The sequence below is a fragment of the Hermetia illucens genome, chromosome 3 (assembly GCF_905115235.1).
Source record: "Hermetia illucens chromosome 3, iHerIll2.2.curated.20191125, whole genome shotgun sequence".
In the NCBI taxonomy this organism is placed as follows: Eukaryota; Metazoa; Arthropoda; class Insecta; order Diptera; family Stratiomyidae; genus Hermetia; species Hermetia illucens.
Window position 1 is genome coordinate 157,501,565 of NC_051851.1, and position 12,989 is coordinate 157,514,553.

General features: G+C 42.7%; 1 protein-coding gene across 3 annotated transcripts in view; it reads right to left on the reverse strand.

Moving 5' to 3' along the window:
- Positions 1-4,808: 4,808 nt before the first annotated feature.
- LOC119652891 (adenylate kinase isoenzyme 1) overlaps positions 4,809-12,989 on the reverse strand; it is a 41,269-nt gene continuing 33,088 nt past the window's right edge. For all 3 annotated transcript variants that reach the window (XM_038057258.1, XM_038057260.1, XM_038057259.1), the window contains 4 exons: positions 6,417-6,559; positions 5,743-5,827; positions 5,494-5,643; positions 4,809-5,110 (listed from right to left, as the gene is read on the reverse strand). In XM_038057258.1, the coding sequence (XP_037913186.1) occupies positions 5,006-5,110; positions 5,494-5,643; positions 5,743-5,827; positions 6,417-6,559 (483 nt within the window). In that variant the 3' untranslated portion in view covers positions 4,809-5,005. The remainder of the gene's footprint in view (positions 5,111-5,493; positions 5,644-5,742; positions 5,828-6,416; positions 6,560-12,989) is intronic.

Sequence of the window (12,989 nt, forward strand, 5' to 3'; positions counted from 1 at the left end):
GATCCTTTTCGTGATCTTGGAATAACTCCCGCTGTTGCTCCTCTTGAATATGTGCGGTGTTGCTGTTTTTTTTTGCTGCTGGTGTTCTTGGTAGAGTGGTACTTCGCTTGAACACCCCCTTTTCCAAATCTAGAACACTTGTAGCATTAGATGCCACGGTGGCCAAGTTGTCCACCACCGAGGCACTGCAGTCGAGGGACTTCGACGGCCAGGAGCCCGCTTGCTCACTCTCAAAAGCCGCCAGTACTAGGGTTCCGAGCCCCTGCACCGTAAGTTTCCTTCTTCTCACGTGTTCCATAGTGGTTTTATGTTCTTTGCGTAGCCATTTTGGTCCACGCACCAGAGATGCGCAAACACTAGCCCATGCACAGTCCGAAAAGAAATGTGCATGAACACATATTTACCTACCACCCAACCTGCCAGCTGGGGTAGCGCCTAATGGGAGATCTGGCCACTCCTCACAGGTGCCACTCCTCACTGCCTGTCTAGTCACTGTTTAAGGGGGGCTCCCCAAATATGCGAATGGAGGGTGCAACATTTTTTTCACAGAATGTGGGCATGTGGGGGATCAAATGAAAGAACTGAATTAGTACTTTTCGAAACTGGTCCCATATTTCATATTGGGTGAAAGTGTGAGGGCTCTAAATATATGACCACCAAAAAGTGTAGCAGGTGTCGTTCTCAGAAACTATTTAACCGGAAAAGTAAAAAAAAAATTACAGTGGTGTATCCAAATGAAATTTGGGCTTCAAAGTAATCCCACTCCAATATCTGCATAAATAAAGTTAATAATAGCATACTAGCATATTTTGAAATTTTAGCCGGAAACCGCATTAAATTCATGCTAGAACTACACTTGCACTTGTATAAGAGATAGATACCTTTGGGAAGTTTGAAGGAAATCCAACTATTAATAAGAAAGTTATAGAAGGTGAAACCTTTACATTTGAATTCGCAAGGAAACATTTCGTTGTAGCTTTTTGGTCACTTATATATCAATATTAATATTTCGAGACAGCTATGTATGTATATATATGTATATGTAAATGAAGCTTTGGTGTAATTATATCCAACACAAATCTGCCCATAGTTCGGAACAAAGGTTGCCCGGAGCTAGACAGCTGCGTTAAAGTCACCTCCTAAAATTAGGGAGCTTGCGATGGACAGGAAGAGTCGTGCAAAATCTTCTTTTTAAGGTTTTGTGTAAAACAAAACCTTATTACAATCAAAAATGTCTGTCTTTTTTTTTCAACGTTGGAAGATGGCAAGGTTCAAAACCTACTGCTGGCTCCTGCTATGCAGTTATGTGAGGCTCCTGCTCACTAAAACCATCTCCTTCTTCTTCCATTCTCCCCACGGGACTGCTATAAGCATTGCGTCGCGGGACTGGATCAGTTCTTAACTGCGGCGCATTATTGTTCGTTCCTTTTCTTGCTTTCTTTGCAGTTCTTCATGCCTTAGCTGTTGATGAATCATTTTCAGCTCAATTACCACTTGATCCCAAGCCTCCATTGATTCCAACTTAAGCTCCACTATATTTCCAAGTGATAAGCGCCTGTCTGCGATCGCCTTCAGCCTAGTTCGGTGTGCTGTAAACCTTGGTCATTCAAATACAACATGCTCCGCATTCTCAGCCACGTTACCATATCTTGGGCAGCATGGTGACTCGTCGTGTGCAAATCGATATAGATAAGCCCGGTAACCTCCATGTCCAGTTAAAAACTGTGTGAGCTCGTAGCTTAGTTCCCGTGGCTTCTTTCAATCCATTTTCGAATGCGTGCGGTAGGTCCAACAGCCAGTTTGTGCCTCGTTCCATCTTTTTTGCCATTTTGCGATAGATTCCTGCCGTGCTAGTTGCCGTCGAAGTACAATAGACTCCCCGATTACATTTTGCCGTAGAGACGCCAACCTTCATCCGCCAAGATGTCTATGGGGATTTCCCCTGCCAGTACATATGCTGCTTCTCCTGATGTCGTTCGATAAGCAATGCATACCCGGAGTGCACTTAGTCGATACGCCATTTCTAGTTTTCCGAAATTTGATTTGTTGCCCAAACTGGAGCTGCGTAGAGTAGCACGGAACTAACTACCCTTGAAATAAGACGACATCGACTTTGTCTTGATCCACCAATGTTCGGTAGTATCCTCGAGATCGTTACAGCGATGGAAGATGCTTTAGTTGCAGCGCACTAAATGTGTTTTTTAAAGTTGAGTCTTTTGTCAATCATTACTCCCAAATATTTAAGCCACTCTTGGGAGGAAATTGTTTTTTCACCAACTTTAATTTTCACGGTCGTGTCTTTCCTTCCTTGGCTGATTAGCACTAGTTCCATTTAATGTTCAGCAAGTGATAGACCGGACTTTTTAACCAGGAATTGATCTCCCATATCGCTTCATTTGCATAGAATTCGATCTCGTCTAAGGGTTTTCCCACTATTGTTACCCCGATATCGTCCGCAAAGCCAATAGTTGTCACGCCGTTAGGAAGGCGTAGCGTCAGCACTCCATTGTACATAAATCACCACAGTAAGGGGCCTACAATAGACCCCTGTGATACACCGCACGTCATTGGGAATAATTTCTGTCCATCGTCCGAATTTCTTCCAAGAAGAAATGCAACAACGATGCGTACAATGTACTTCGGAGCCTGTAGTTTGGTTTGAGCCTCTACGATTTTCATCCGCTTTGCAGTGTTGAACGCATTTTTTACATCGAATGTCACCAATGCGCAACATTTGTCATCTTGTATTGCAGCGCCGGCCAGGTCAGTCACCAGGTTGATTGCATCGACGGACGATCTCCCCTTACGTAACCCGAATTGCTTGTCGGATAGGCCTCTTTCCTTTTCCACAATAGCGAGCAGTCTGTAGTGTAATACTCGTTCAAATAGTTTACCAATGGTATTGACCAAACATATCGGTCGATATGAGGAGGGGTCTCCCAATGGTTTATTTGGCTTCGGAATAAGTATCAACTTTTGCGGCTTCCATTGCTCGGGGAATTCTCCTTCTCTAAGGCATGCCGTAAAAACTTTGGCAAACTTATCTGGTGCTGACCTGGCTGCCACTTTTAGGGCGATATTCGCGATTCCATATGGCCCTGGGGTCTTATTTTCAGCGAATTTTCTTGCTGCATCAAAAAATTTCCTCTTTTTTCACTACAGGAATTTCGTCGGGGTTTACATGGGCTTTAGGTAGATTTGTGTGGTTCACATCCTCTGGGAAGAGAGTGTCCACTATGTTTTGTAGTAATGCAATTGTCTGTCTGTCTGTCTGTCACAGGCATTTTTTTCGGAGACGGTTATAACGATTGACTCCAAATTTGATGGAAAGGTGGGAGCCGTGAACACTCATCTTATGCATACAGTGAGTTAAATCTTTCCACGGCGAATTTAAGGGGGGGGGGGGGGGGGGGTGTGTCCCTATGCATGCAAAAGGGAAGTGTACATTTTTTTTTTTCATCAAATATAGTCATGTGGGGGGTCAAAGAAAAGCTCTCGATTAGTACTTTCCGAAGCTGGTGTTAGTTTCTACATTTGTTGGAAAGGTGGGGAGTGCGGGGACCGAAAGTGATCACCTCTTTAACTGACCCATTCTCAGAAACTACCCAACCGAAAAATCTGAAAAAAAAATGAAGAGCTTGCCAGAATCTTTAATTTTTTGTTTTTCGTGGTGTCTGATATCTTCTTTCACAAAAATTCAAGTTTCCCCTCTGGCTTCCTGGCTACGATGTATTGAATGGTATGAGCAAAAATCATAAATTTTAGTGTTGGTGGACACCGTGAAATGTCTTCCTGAAATAAGGCATATGTCAATCTCCTGAGTATAAAGAAAAACTTTCAACTCTTGCAGGTGCGGTTGCAGCCCATTTGCATCCCAAGTTATGATTTTCAGTACATTTGACATTTAATTTTCTTGTTATACTTTGTTCACTATCTGTTGCTTGTTTACTATTTGTTGTTCCTCAAGCCTTTTATTTAAAATGTTAAGTCTATCTAAAATAGTTTTAAATTTTTGGTTGCCATCATCATTATTTTTGGTTAGTATACCTTGCCTTACCACTTGTGTGTGTGTTACTCACTCAAATCTTCCCCAACATCTTTTTCCTGCTCTTTTGGTTGACAATCTTCATCATATCTGAACTGATTTCAAGAGCTGTAAACTTTGACGACAAATTTCGTTGTAGTCCTTGCTTCGTCGACATCATTTGACGTATTTCCAAAACTTCAATCCTTTCATTCTGCGTTTCCCTCTAATTTTAGGCGTGTGTTAGAATAAACTATTTACTGCCTCCCCTTCGATGAAAGTATGTAATTGGAATTTCTATCTTTCTGTGTTTTGTGTTTTTTTAAATGAATATCCGCTTACTTTTCAAAAGTTTTCCTTGGACATATGCAAGTGACATTCCCCGACTGACAATATTGATATTTCAGAAATAATCCCAAACAGCATTCATTCAGGAAAATATAATACTTTGTAGCGCGGAATTATCACTTTGCAATATAATCCTAAGCAGAAGAGATTTTTTTTGGTGAATATGCGTCATATATTTGGACAACAAAACTGCTCGGAAAGCTTTGGAAAAAGACAGAGTAGCGGTGCGTAGGCATGTTTTGTTTGCTTACTATGACTCCACCTATGCCAACCGATGTTCCAATTCTACAAATAAAATCTTTAAGAAATTTAAAACAAATCCATCTTTTTGTAGAAATAAAACACATGGTGGTTCCTTTGAGGAAAGCAATCTTTTATTGTCAGAATCTTAACCTGCGTAAAATAATAAATACGCACAGAATAAAAACAGAATAAATTCCTTTCGGTTTCAATAAATTTCTTTCTCTTTAGTACATATTGCTTTTACAACTTTGCTTCATTTTAAATAAATTTGCACTAGAAATGTAAAGGAAAATTGTGAAAATCTTCTTTGGGTGAGAATGAGAAAAGTCTTTTCTTAAAAATGAGTTTTCTTTGTTTTTAAATACATTAATAAGACATGGATGAATTTACTTAAGATAAGGCAGCGGCGGCTGCTTGTTTCTTGTTGGCAACAGCATTATCGATGGCGGCTTGAACATCAGCGAAAATTTCATCAACGCCTCGTTCAGCGTTAATCTGTTGAATGAGAAAATGGAAATAAATGACAATATTAAATCTTAAATGCTCCTATTATATTAAGTTATCTGTTAAAAATTATTAGAGCAAATAAAATGCCAAAATAGGAAAACAACGACTAAATTCGGGGGATGCCCCCCTTTTCTGGTTTGTAGTTTTTTGAACTACTTTTTTTGCGGTGAACCTTGCGGTGTGTCCCTATCCCATGTTAGAGGGAAAAAGGATGATTTTGAAATTAAAGAGCAAACACAGTAGTTTTTTAAAATCCGGATATATGTACATATGTCTCTATCTTTCGGAAACCAGATGCTTCCTTCTATAGCGCGTTTTACTATCCATTTGATATTAGCTCCCCGAAAAACTCTAGAATTCTCAAAACTTACCACAACAGTTTTTTGTTGATATTGTGCCATAATTTCATTGGTGTTTTTCCGGAAAGTGGCCAGCCTAATTTTAATTGCTTCTTCGTTATCATCAGCACGAACTTCGGTTGATTCTTTTGCACGATGCAAAATCCGGGCAGTCATTGTTTCCTTCAGATGGAAAAGGAAGTTTGAAGTTGTATAAGAATCTTTACTATTGATTCAGCTAATTCTAAACTCAAATCTTCAGGACTCTGCTAGTATACTTACGTCTGAACAGTCGAAGAAAATGATCAAATCAACTGGGGCAACATACTTCTCGAAAGCAGTGCCTTGGTCCTTTTCCCGTGGATATCTGCGAAAGTTAGATGTGGTTTTTCAATGACAAAAATTTATCAATTGAATAATTATTGTATTTTGAAAAAAAAAAGTATATATTAAATAGTTATGCTATTACTGCTGAATTGGTTTCTAATTCATTTTCGACCAGGTACCAGATTTTAGAAGTTAAGAACAACGATGTTCACTGGTTACAACCCTTCATTTATTTCTTTAAAAACAATGGAACTGACAACTTCAACAAAGGATGAATTTCTTAGAAACTTTTTATAAGAATCCTTTCACTTTTTCCAACAACACAACTGGTGCTCGTTATTTTTATTAATTTAATAACATCTTGCCCTTTTCGGTATTCACTTTTTTCTCCATCAAAAAATATAACATTTTCCGTCACCTACTCCGCTCTTCACTCCTGTAACGAGGTCTGAACTGAGTGAAGAGCGCCGGTGACGTCATCTGTCCGCTGGTATTCGCAACATTCGAAATAAATTTCGAATGCCGTGAATTCTGCCGCGCCACAAGATCACATTTAGAATTTTCTCAACTGTTTCTAGCAAAATTACATTTTATATAATAAATTTAATTATTGCATTCTCTCCACTTACCCATCTATTAAAAAGCCATTGGCGGAATCTGAAACTTTAACCATAGCACGTTCCAAAATTTGGAGGACATCATCATTTGAAACCAGAGCCCCTTTTGACATGATCTCCTTCAGTTCTTTTCCCTTATCGGAACCAGAAGCTACCTAAGAACAAAAACACATAAATGTGAAAACGTAGAAGGAATTATTTACTTTTCAAATAGACTTTAATTTAATAGTAAACAAAGGGTCAAAGGGTAGTATAGGTCCCAGGGCGAAACGTGGATTGGTACCCATGATGGAGCATAAAACCTGGTAAATGCCTGCTGAACCAACACCAACAGCTCTACTACCAAACCCTATCTCCACCTCCACGTGGTGACCGCTGGGAGTTCTTTCTTGACGAAAAGCTGCAGACGGAGAAGGATGAAGGCGAGTCTCCCGCGCCTAAAAACGGGACAAATTGTACCAACTGGTCCTCCAGGTTGGGGGTTGGGTAGGGCTGACAACCCTACACGGAAAACAACCTGTTACGAAGCCACAACAGGAGCCTCGGATAGGACGGATTTTAAAACGACGGACCCGCCAACGACAAAGGAACAACGATTTGCGCATTTTCTCATGGAACGTGCGCTCCCTGTACAGAGATGAAGCTGATAAGCAGCTAGCCGATACCCTGTCCCAATATAGGGCTGATGTAACAGCGTTGCAAGAGATGCGATGGACAGGGACCGGTTTCCTGGAGAAGAGCCACTACACCATATATTATAGCGGTCATCCAGTAAACCATGTGCTCGGAGTAGGTTTCTTAGTCAGCCAAAAAATGAAACCTGCTGTTATCGGCTTTGAAAGCATAAGCGAACGGCTATGTACTCTGCGCTTGCGAGGCAAGTGTAGAAATATAAGCCTCATAAACGTTCACGCCCCTACAGAGGAGACTGCAGAGTCGGAGAAGGATACCTTCTACGAGGCAGTAGAAAGAACCCTCGAAGCCTGTCCCAGATATGATATCAAAATCATACTTGGGAATTTTAACAGCCAAGTAGGGAAGGAGCCCGTATTCAGGCGATACGTTGGCTCCCATAGCTTACACGAAAAAACAAGTGACAACGGACTGCGGACCATTCAATTAGCAGGGTCACACGAAATGGTTGTTGGAAGTACCTGGTTTGCGCGGAAAGCGGTCCACAAACATACGTGGGCCTCTCCAGGCGGGACCACTTTCAACCAAATTGACCACGTGTTGATCGAACGCCGCCACCTCTCAGCCTTGATGAATGTCAGAACATATAGGGGGGCCAATATAGACTCGGATCACTATCTCGTTGGCATGGTGCTCCGAGCTCGAATAACAATACCACCTAGAATCCCCTCTGACAATCAGGTGAGAGTGAACACTGAAGCCATCCACAACACAACCCTCCGCGACACCTATAAGAGGGAAATGGATGCCGCAATAACCACAGTCAATAAAGGACCTGGAGATGAAGCATCAACTAATGATCTTCACAACCACCTGAAGAACGTTATCATGGATACGGCCACAAATATACTTGACCCCAGCCGCAAAAGGAGTCGGAACGGCTGGTTTGACGATGAATGTAAGCTAGCAACGGAACGGAAGAATGCCGCATACCGAGTAATGTTGCATTCTCAAAGAACGCGGGCACGCGCAGAGACTTATCACGAACTTCGTCGAGCGGAGAAGCGACTTCACAGACGGAAAAAGGAAGCCTGGGAGAACCAACAAGTCTGTGAACTAGAAAAGTACAGGGAGCAACCGCACCAGGCGCGGAAGTTTTACCAACAAGTCAGCAGGATGAAGCCTTATACACCTCGATGCTCATCCTGCCGAGACAAAGAGGGAAATCTGATTTCCGACAGAATATGCATATTAGAGCGATGGGTTGAGCACTTTGATGAGCTACTGAACAACCAGAACATCGGCGAGTTGGAGGTCCCGCCAACTGAAGACGACGGACAAATACTGCCACCACCAAGTTTAGGAGAAACAGTCCGTGCAATTCATCGGCTAAAAAATCATAAGTCGCCAGGAACCGATGGAATTACAACCGAATTGGTTAAATATGGAGGCGACCAGTTACACCAAGTGGTTCATCAACTTGTGCTCAAGGTATGGGACAGCGAATCAATGCCTGACGATTGGCAACGAGGCATAATCTGTCTCACATATAAAAAGGGAGATATCACACAGTGCAGCGATTATAGAGGTATCACGTTGCTGAGTACCATCTATAAGATATTCTCCACTATCTTGCTAGGCCGGATAGCCCCATATGCCCAGAACATCATTGGCCCATACCAAAGAGGCTTCACTCCAGGCAAATCAGCAGCAGATCAGATTTTCTCTCTGCGGCAGGCGATGGAAAAACTGTTGGAATATGGACAACAGTTGCACCATCTGTTCATCGACTTTAAAGCCGCCTATGATAGCATAGTCAGGGTAAAACTGTACACAGCCATGAGAGAATTCTGTATCCCGACGAAATTAATAAGACTGACTAGGCTGACCCTGACCAATGTGCGAGGCCAGATAAAAGCAGCAGGATTACTCTCAAGACCATTCGACATCAACAACGGTCTACGACAAGGGGATGCGCTCTCATGCGTCCTCTTTAACCTGGCCCTCGAGAAAGTGGTCCGTGATGCTGAGGTGAATGCAAGAGGTACGATCCTCTTCAAGTCCACCCAATTACTGGCCTATGCTGACGATATCGATATCATGGGAGGAACCACCCGAGACGTACAAACTGCCTTCATCCAGATCGAGCAGGCGGCGCGAGATCTTGGGCTGCACATCAATGAAGACAAGACAAAATATATGGTGGCAACGTCAGCACCGAAGACGAATCAACCAACAACATAAAACCGCACTGGTCAAACACGAAGAAGAATAAGGATAGGAGAATACAACTTTGAGACCGTTGACAATTTCTCCTATCTAGGGTCGAAAACCACAACCGATAACAACTACGATGATGAAATCCGCGCACGGTTGTTGTCAGCCAACAGAGCCTATTTCAGCTTACAAAGACTGTTCCGCTCGAAACGTCTCACCATAGGGTCAAAGCTCTTACTGTACAAGACTATGATCTTGCCAGTCCTCATGTATTCCTCGGAAACTTGGGTTCTTAGCAAGAAAAATTGCGAACTCTTGGCCGCGTTCGAGAGAAGAATCCTCCGAAGAATTTTTGGCCCCCTACATGAGGATGGACGATTCCGTAGCCTACACAATGATGAAATCTATGAGCGATACCATGACCGTCCGGTTGTGGATAAAATCCGGCTCAACAGCTTACGGTGGGCGGGTCACTTAATCCGCATGGATGAAGATGATCCCACCCGGAAAGTCTATAAGGGCAATATCTATGGTAGGAAAAGAAGACGAGGCAGACCCTGCCTAAGATGGAGCGATGGCGTGGGCCAGGACGCCAGACAGCTTTTAGGGATATCGAATTGGTGGACCTCGGCGCAAAACCGGGATGTCTGGAGTTCCTTATTAAGGCAGGCCTAGACCGGATACCGGTTGTTGCGCCGTTGATGATGATGACGGTGAGTAAACATAGGAAAATCTTTCAAAAGCGCTATGAACAATATTCAATGGTGAACCATCCGTCCATTGCATCTCCTGGAACTTTCTCGACTTACAAAGAAAATATGGACCCTGCGAGAACAATAAATGCAATGCAAACTGGTTATCCTTACGAAAAACCCTGAAATGTCTGAAAACCTTTTTGATAGTTTGAATTAGGGAGGTTGTTTGTTAGCCGAAGTCTTAAAATGAAGGATTGTCTTGGAAGATATTTTTCCGTTTTATTGGCTAAAAGTGTCTAATTTAAACAAATACGTATTTCGGGGACCAACTGTCCTCTTCTTCAGTGTTTTTATCTTCTGAAAAAAATGTCCCCCCATTTGGGTTTTTTATACCTATTCTTGTGAATATAATATTCTAACTAGGCTTCAGTACTTCTCCTAAAAGTTCCACAAAGGTGGAAAAATTGTTGCCCATGGCTGTGTTTAACCTTTTTTCGGAGGAAATTTTCGAGATGTGGGGACTCTCATAGGAATCTAGTCTCCTAGCGTCGTTCACGTCCTCCAAGATATTAACGTTGTCCAATGAAATGTGGTGTCCCTGCTTTATTATATGTTTGGCAGCCGCGGACCTTATGTGTTGGTTATTCTTATTTTTAGCGGATTCGGCCTCCTTTAAGTGATCTAACACCCTGGTGTGGACTAGCCGTTTTGTTTGCCCTACGTAAATCTTGTCGCAGTCTGGGCAGGAGATCTAGATCTTATAAATGCCGTTTTTTTCAGTACACTCTTTTTTGTCCTTGACTGATTGTAACCGGGTCCTAAGTAGGTATCGTTTGCTGGTCGAGGTGACCCGGAATCCACGTTTACGTAGCCGCTTTTTGATGCTCTGCGTCCGACCCGAATAGGTTAGTGCTGTCCATTGCTTAGGTTCTGTATCCACCTCCTAGAAGGGTGTTGACAGTTGTTGTCTTGAGACCTGGTGAAGTTTCATTTTTGATCCAATTTTCGATGAGGTTCCTGTTGTACCCGTTTTTCTTGGCTGTTTCCAGGATGTAATTCTTTTCTTTATTTCTTCTGTGTTGTGTTGTGACCATCCTGTGAATCATAAAGTTGTATGCCGCCACCTTATGGTGGAAATCGTGGTTTGACTTGTATGGGATAGTTCGTTGTGTCTGGGTCGGTTTCCTGTAGATGTCGAATTCAAAATCCCCTCTTTCCTGGATTAGGATTAGGAACGGTATCTCCCCTTCCTTTTCGATCTCCATGGTGAAATCGATGTTCCTGTGTACCCGGTTGAGTTTCGCGAGGATTGTTCCTGCTTCTAATTGCTAACACATCATCCACGTATCTGATCCAAAATTTTGGCAGTATCCCAGCTTCCTCGAGTTCATACATAAATACCTCGCATAGCAGCCCATTGCTGCCCTGGAGATTGTTTTATAAAATTTATTCTTGAATCTGAAATAGGATGCACTCATGCACATGTAGGCCATTTTCTTACACAATTTAATCTTCTTCTTCCATTTAGATGAGTTTTCGTGTGTTGTGATCCATTCCTCGAAGAACTGTAGAGCTTCCTTCAACGGTACGCTTAGGAACAGCGCTTTTACGTCGAAGCATACTAATATTTCATCACTTTGTGTTCCCCCGGCCTCGTTGAGTTTGGCAATGACTTCTCTGCTGTTTCCCACTGCTCGTTTTCCTATTTTTATGCCTAACCTTTTGACTTCTTCCAAGAGCCACTTCGCAATATTTTGGGTCAGTGAATTCGTTGCAAGTTTAGAAATATAAGCCTCATAAACGTTCACCTCCCTACAAAGGAGACTGCAGAGTCGGAGAAGGATACCTTCTACAAAGCAGTTTAGCGGACCTTCGAAGCCTGTCCCAAGTATGATATCAAAATCATACTTGGAGATTTCAACAGTCAAGTAAGGACGAAGCCCGTATTCAGGCGACGTTGACTTCCATAGCTTACATAGGGATACCAATGATAACGGACTGCGGATTATTCAGTTAGCAGTATCGCACGAGATAGTTGTTGGAAGTACTTGGTTTGCGCGGAAAGCGGACCGCAAACATACTTGGGACCCTCCAGACGGGACCAATTTCAACCAAATTGACCACGTGCTGACTGAACGCCGTCACCTCTCAGCCTTGATGAATTTCAGAACATATAGGAGGGTCAATATAAACGCAGACCACTATCTCGTTGACAACTACAATCCCCTCTGACAAGCAGGTGAGAGTGAATACCGTAGCCATCCATAACATAGCCCTCCGCGACACCTATAAGAGGGAAATGTACGCCGCAATAACCGCAGTCAACAGAGGTCCTGGGGATGAAGCATCAACAAATGATTTTCACAACCACCTGAAGAACGTTATTATTGATACAGCCACAAAGATACTTGGCCTCAGCTTCAAGAAAAGTCGGAACGGCTGGCTTGACGATGAATGGAAGCTAGCAACCAAATGGAAGAATGCTGCATAGCGAGTAATGTTGCATTCTCAAAGGACGCGGCCGCGGGCTTATCACAAGCTCCGTCGAGCGGAGAAGCGGCTTCACAGACGCAAAAAGAAAGCCTGGAAGAACCAAAAAGTCTGTGAACTCGAAAAGTACACTCTGCCAAGACAAAGAGAAAAATTTGATTTCCGACAGAATGGGTATTTTGATAAATTACTGACCAATCAGAATATCGGTGAGTTGGAGGTCCCCCCAACTGAAGACGACGGACAAATACTGCCACCACTAAGTACATAGAATAAACAGTCCGTGCAATTCATCGGCTTAAAAATCATAAGTCGCCAGGAGCCGATGGAATTACAGCCGAATTAGTTAAATATGGAGGCGACCAATTACACCAAGTGGTTCATCTATTTGTACTCAAGGTGTGGGAAAGCGAATCAATGCCTGACGACTGGCAAAGAGGTATTACCCTATGTCATGCATAAAAAGGGAGTGCAGCAATTATAGAGGTATTACATTGCTGAGTACCATCTAACTAGATATTCTCTGCTATCTTGCTAGGCCGGATAACCC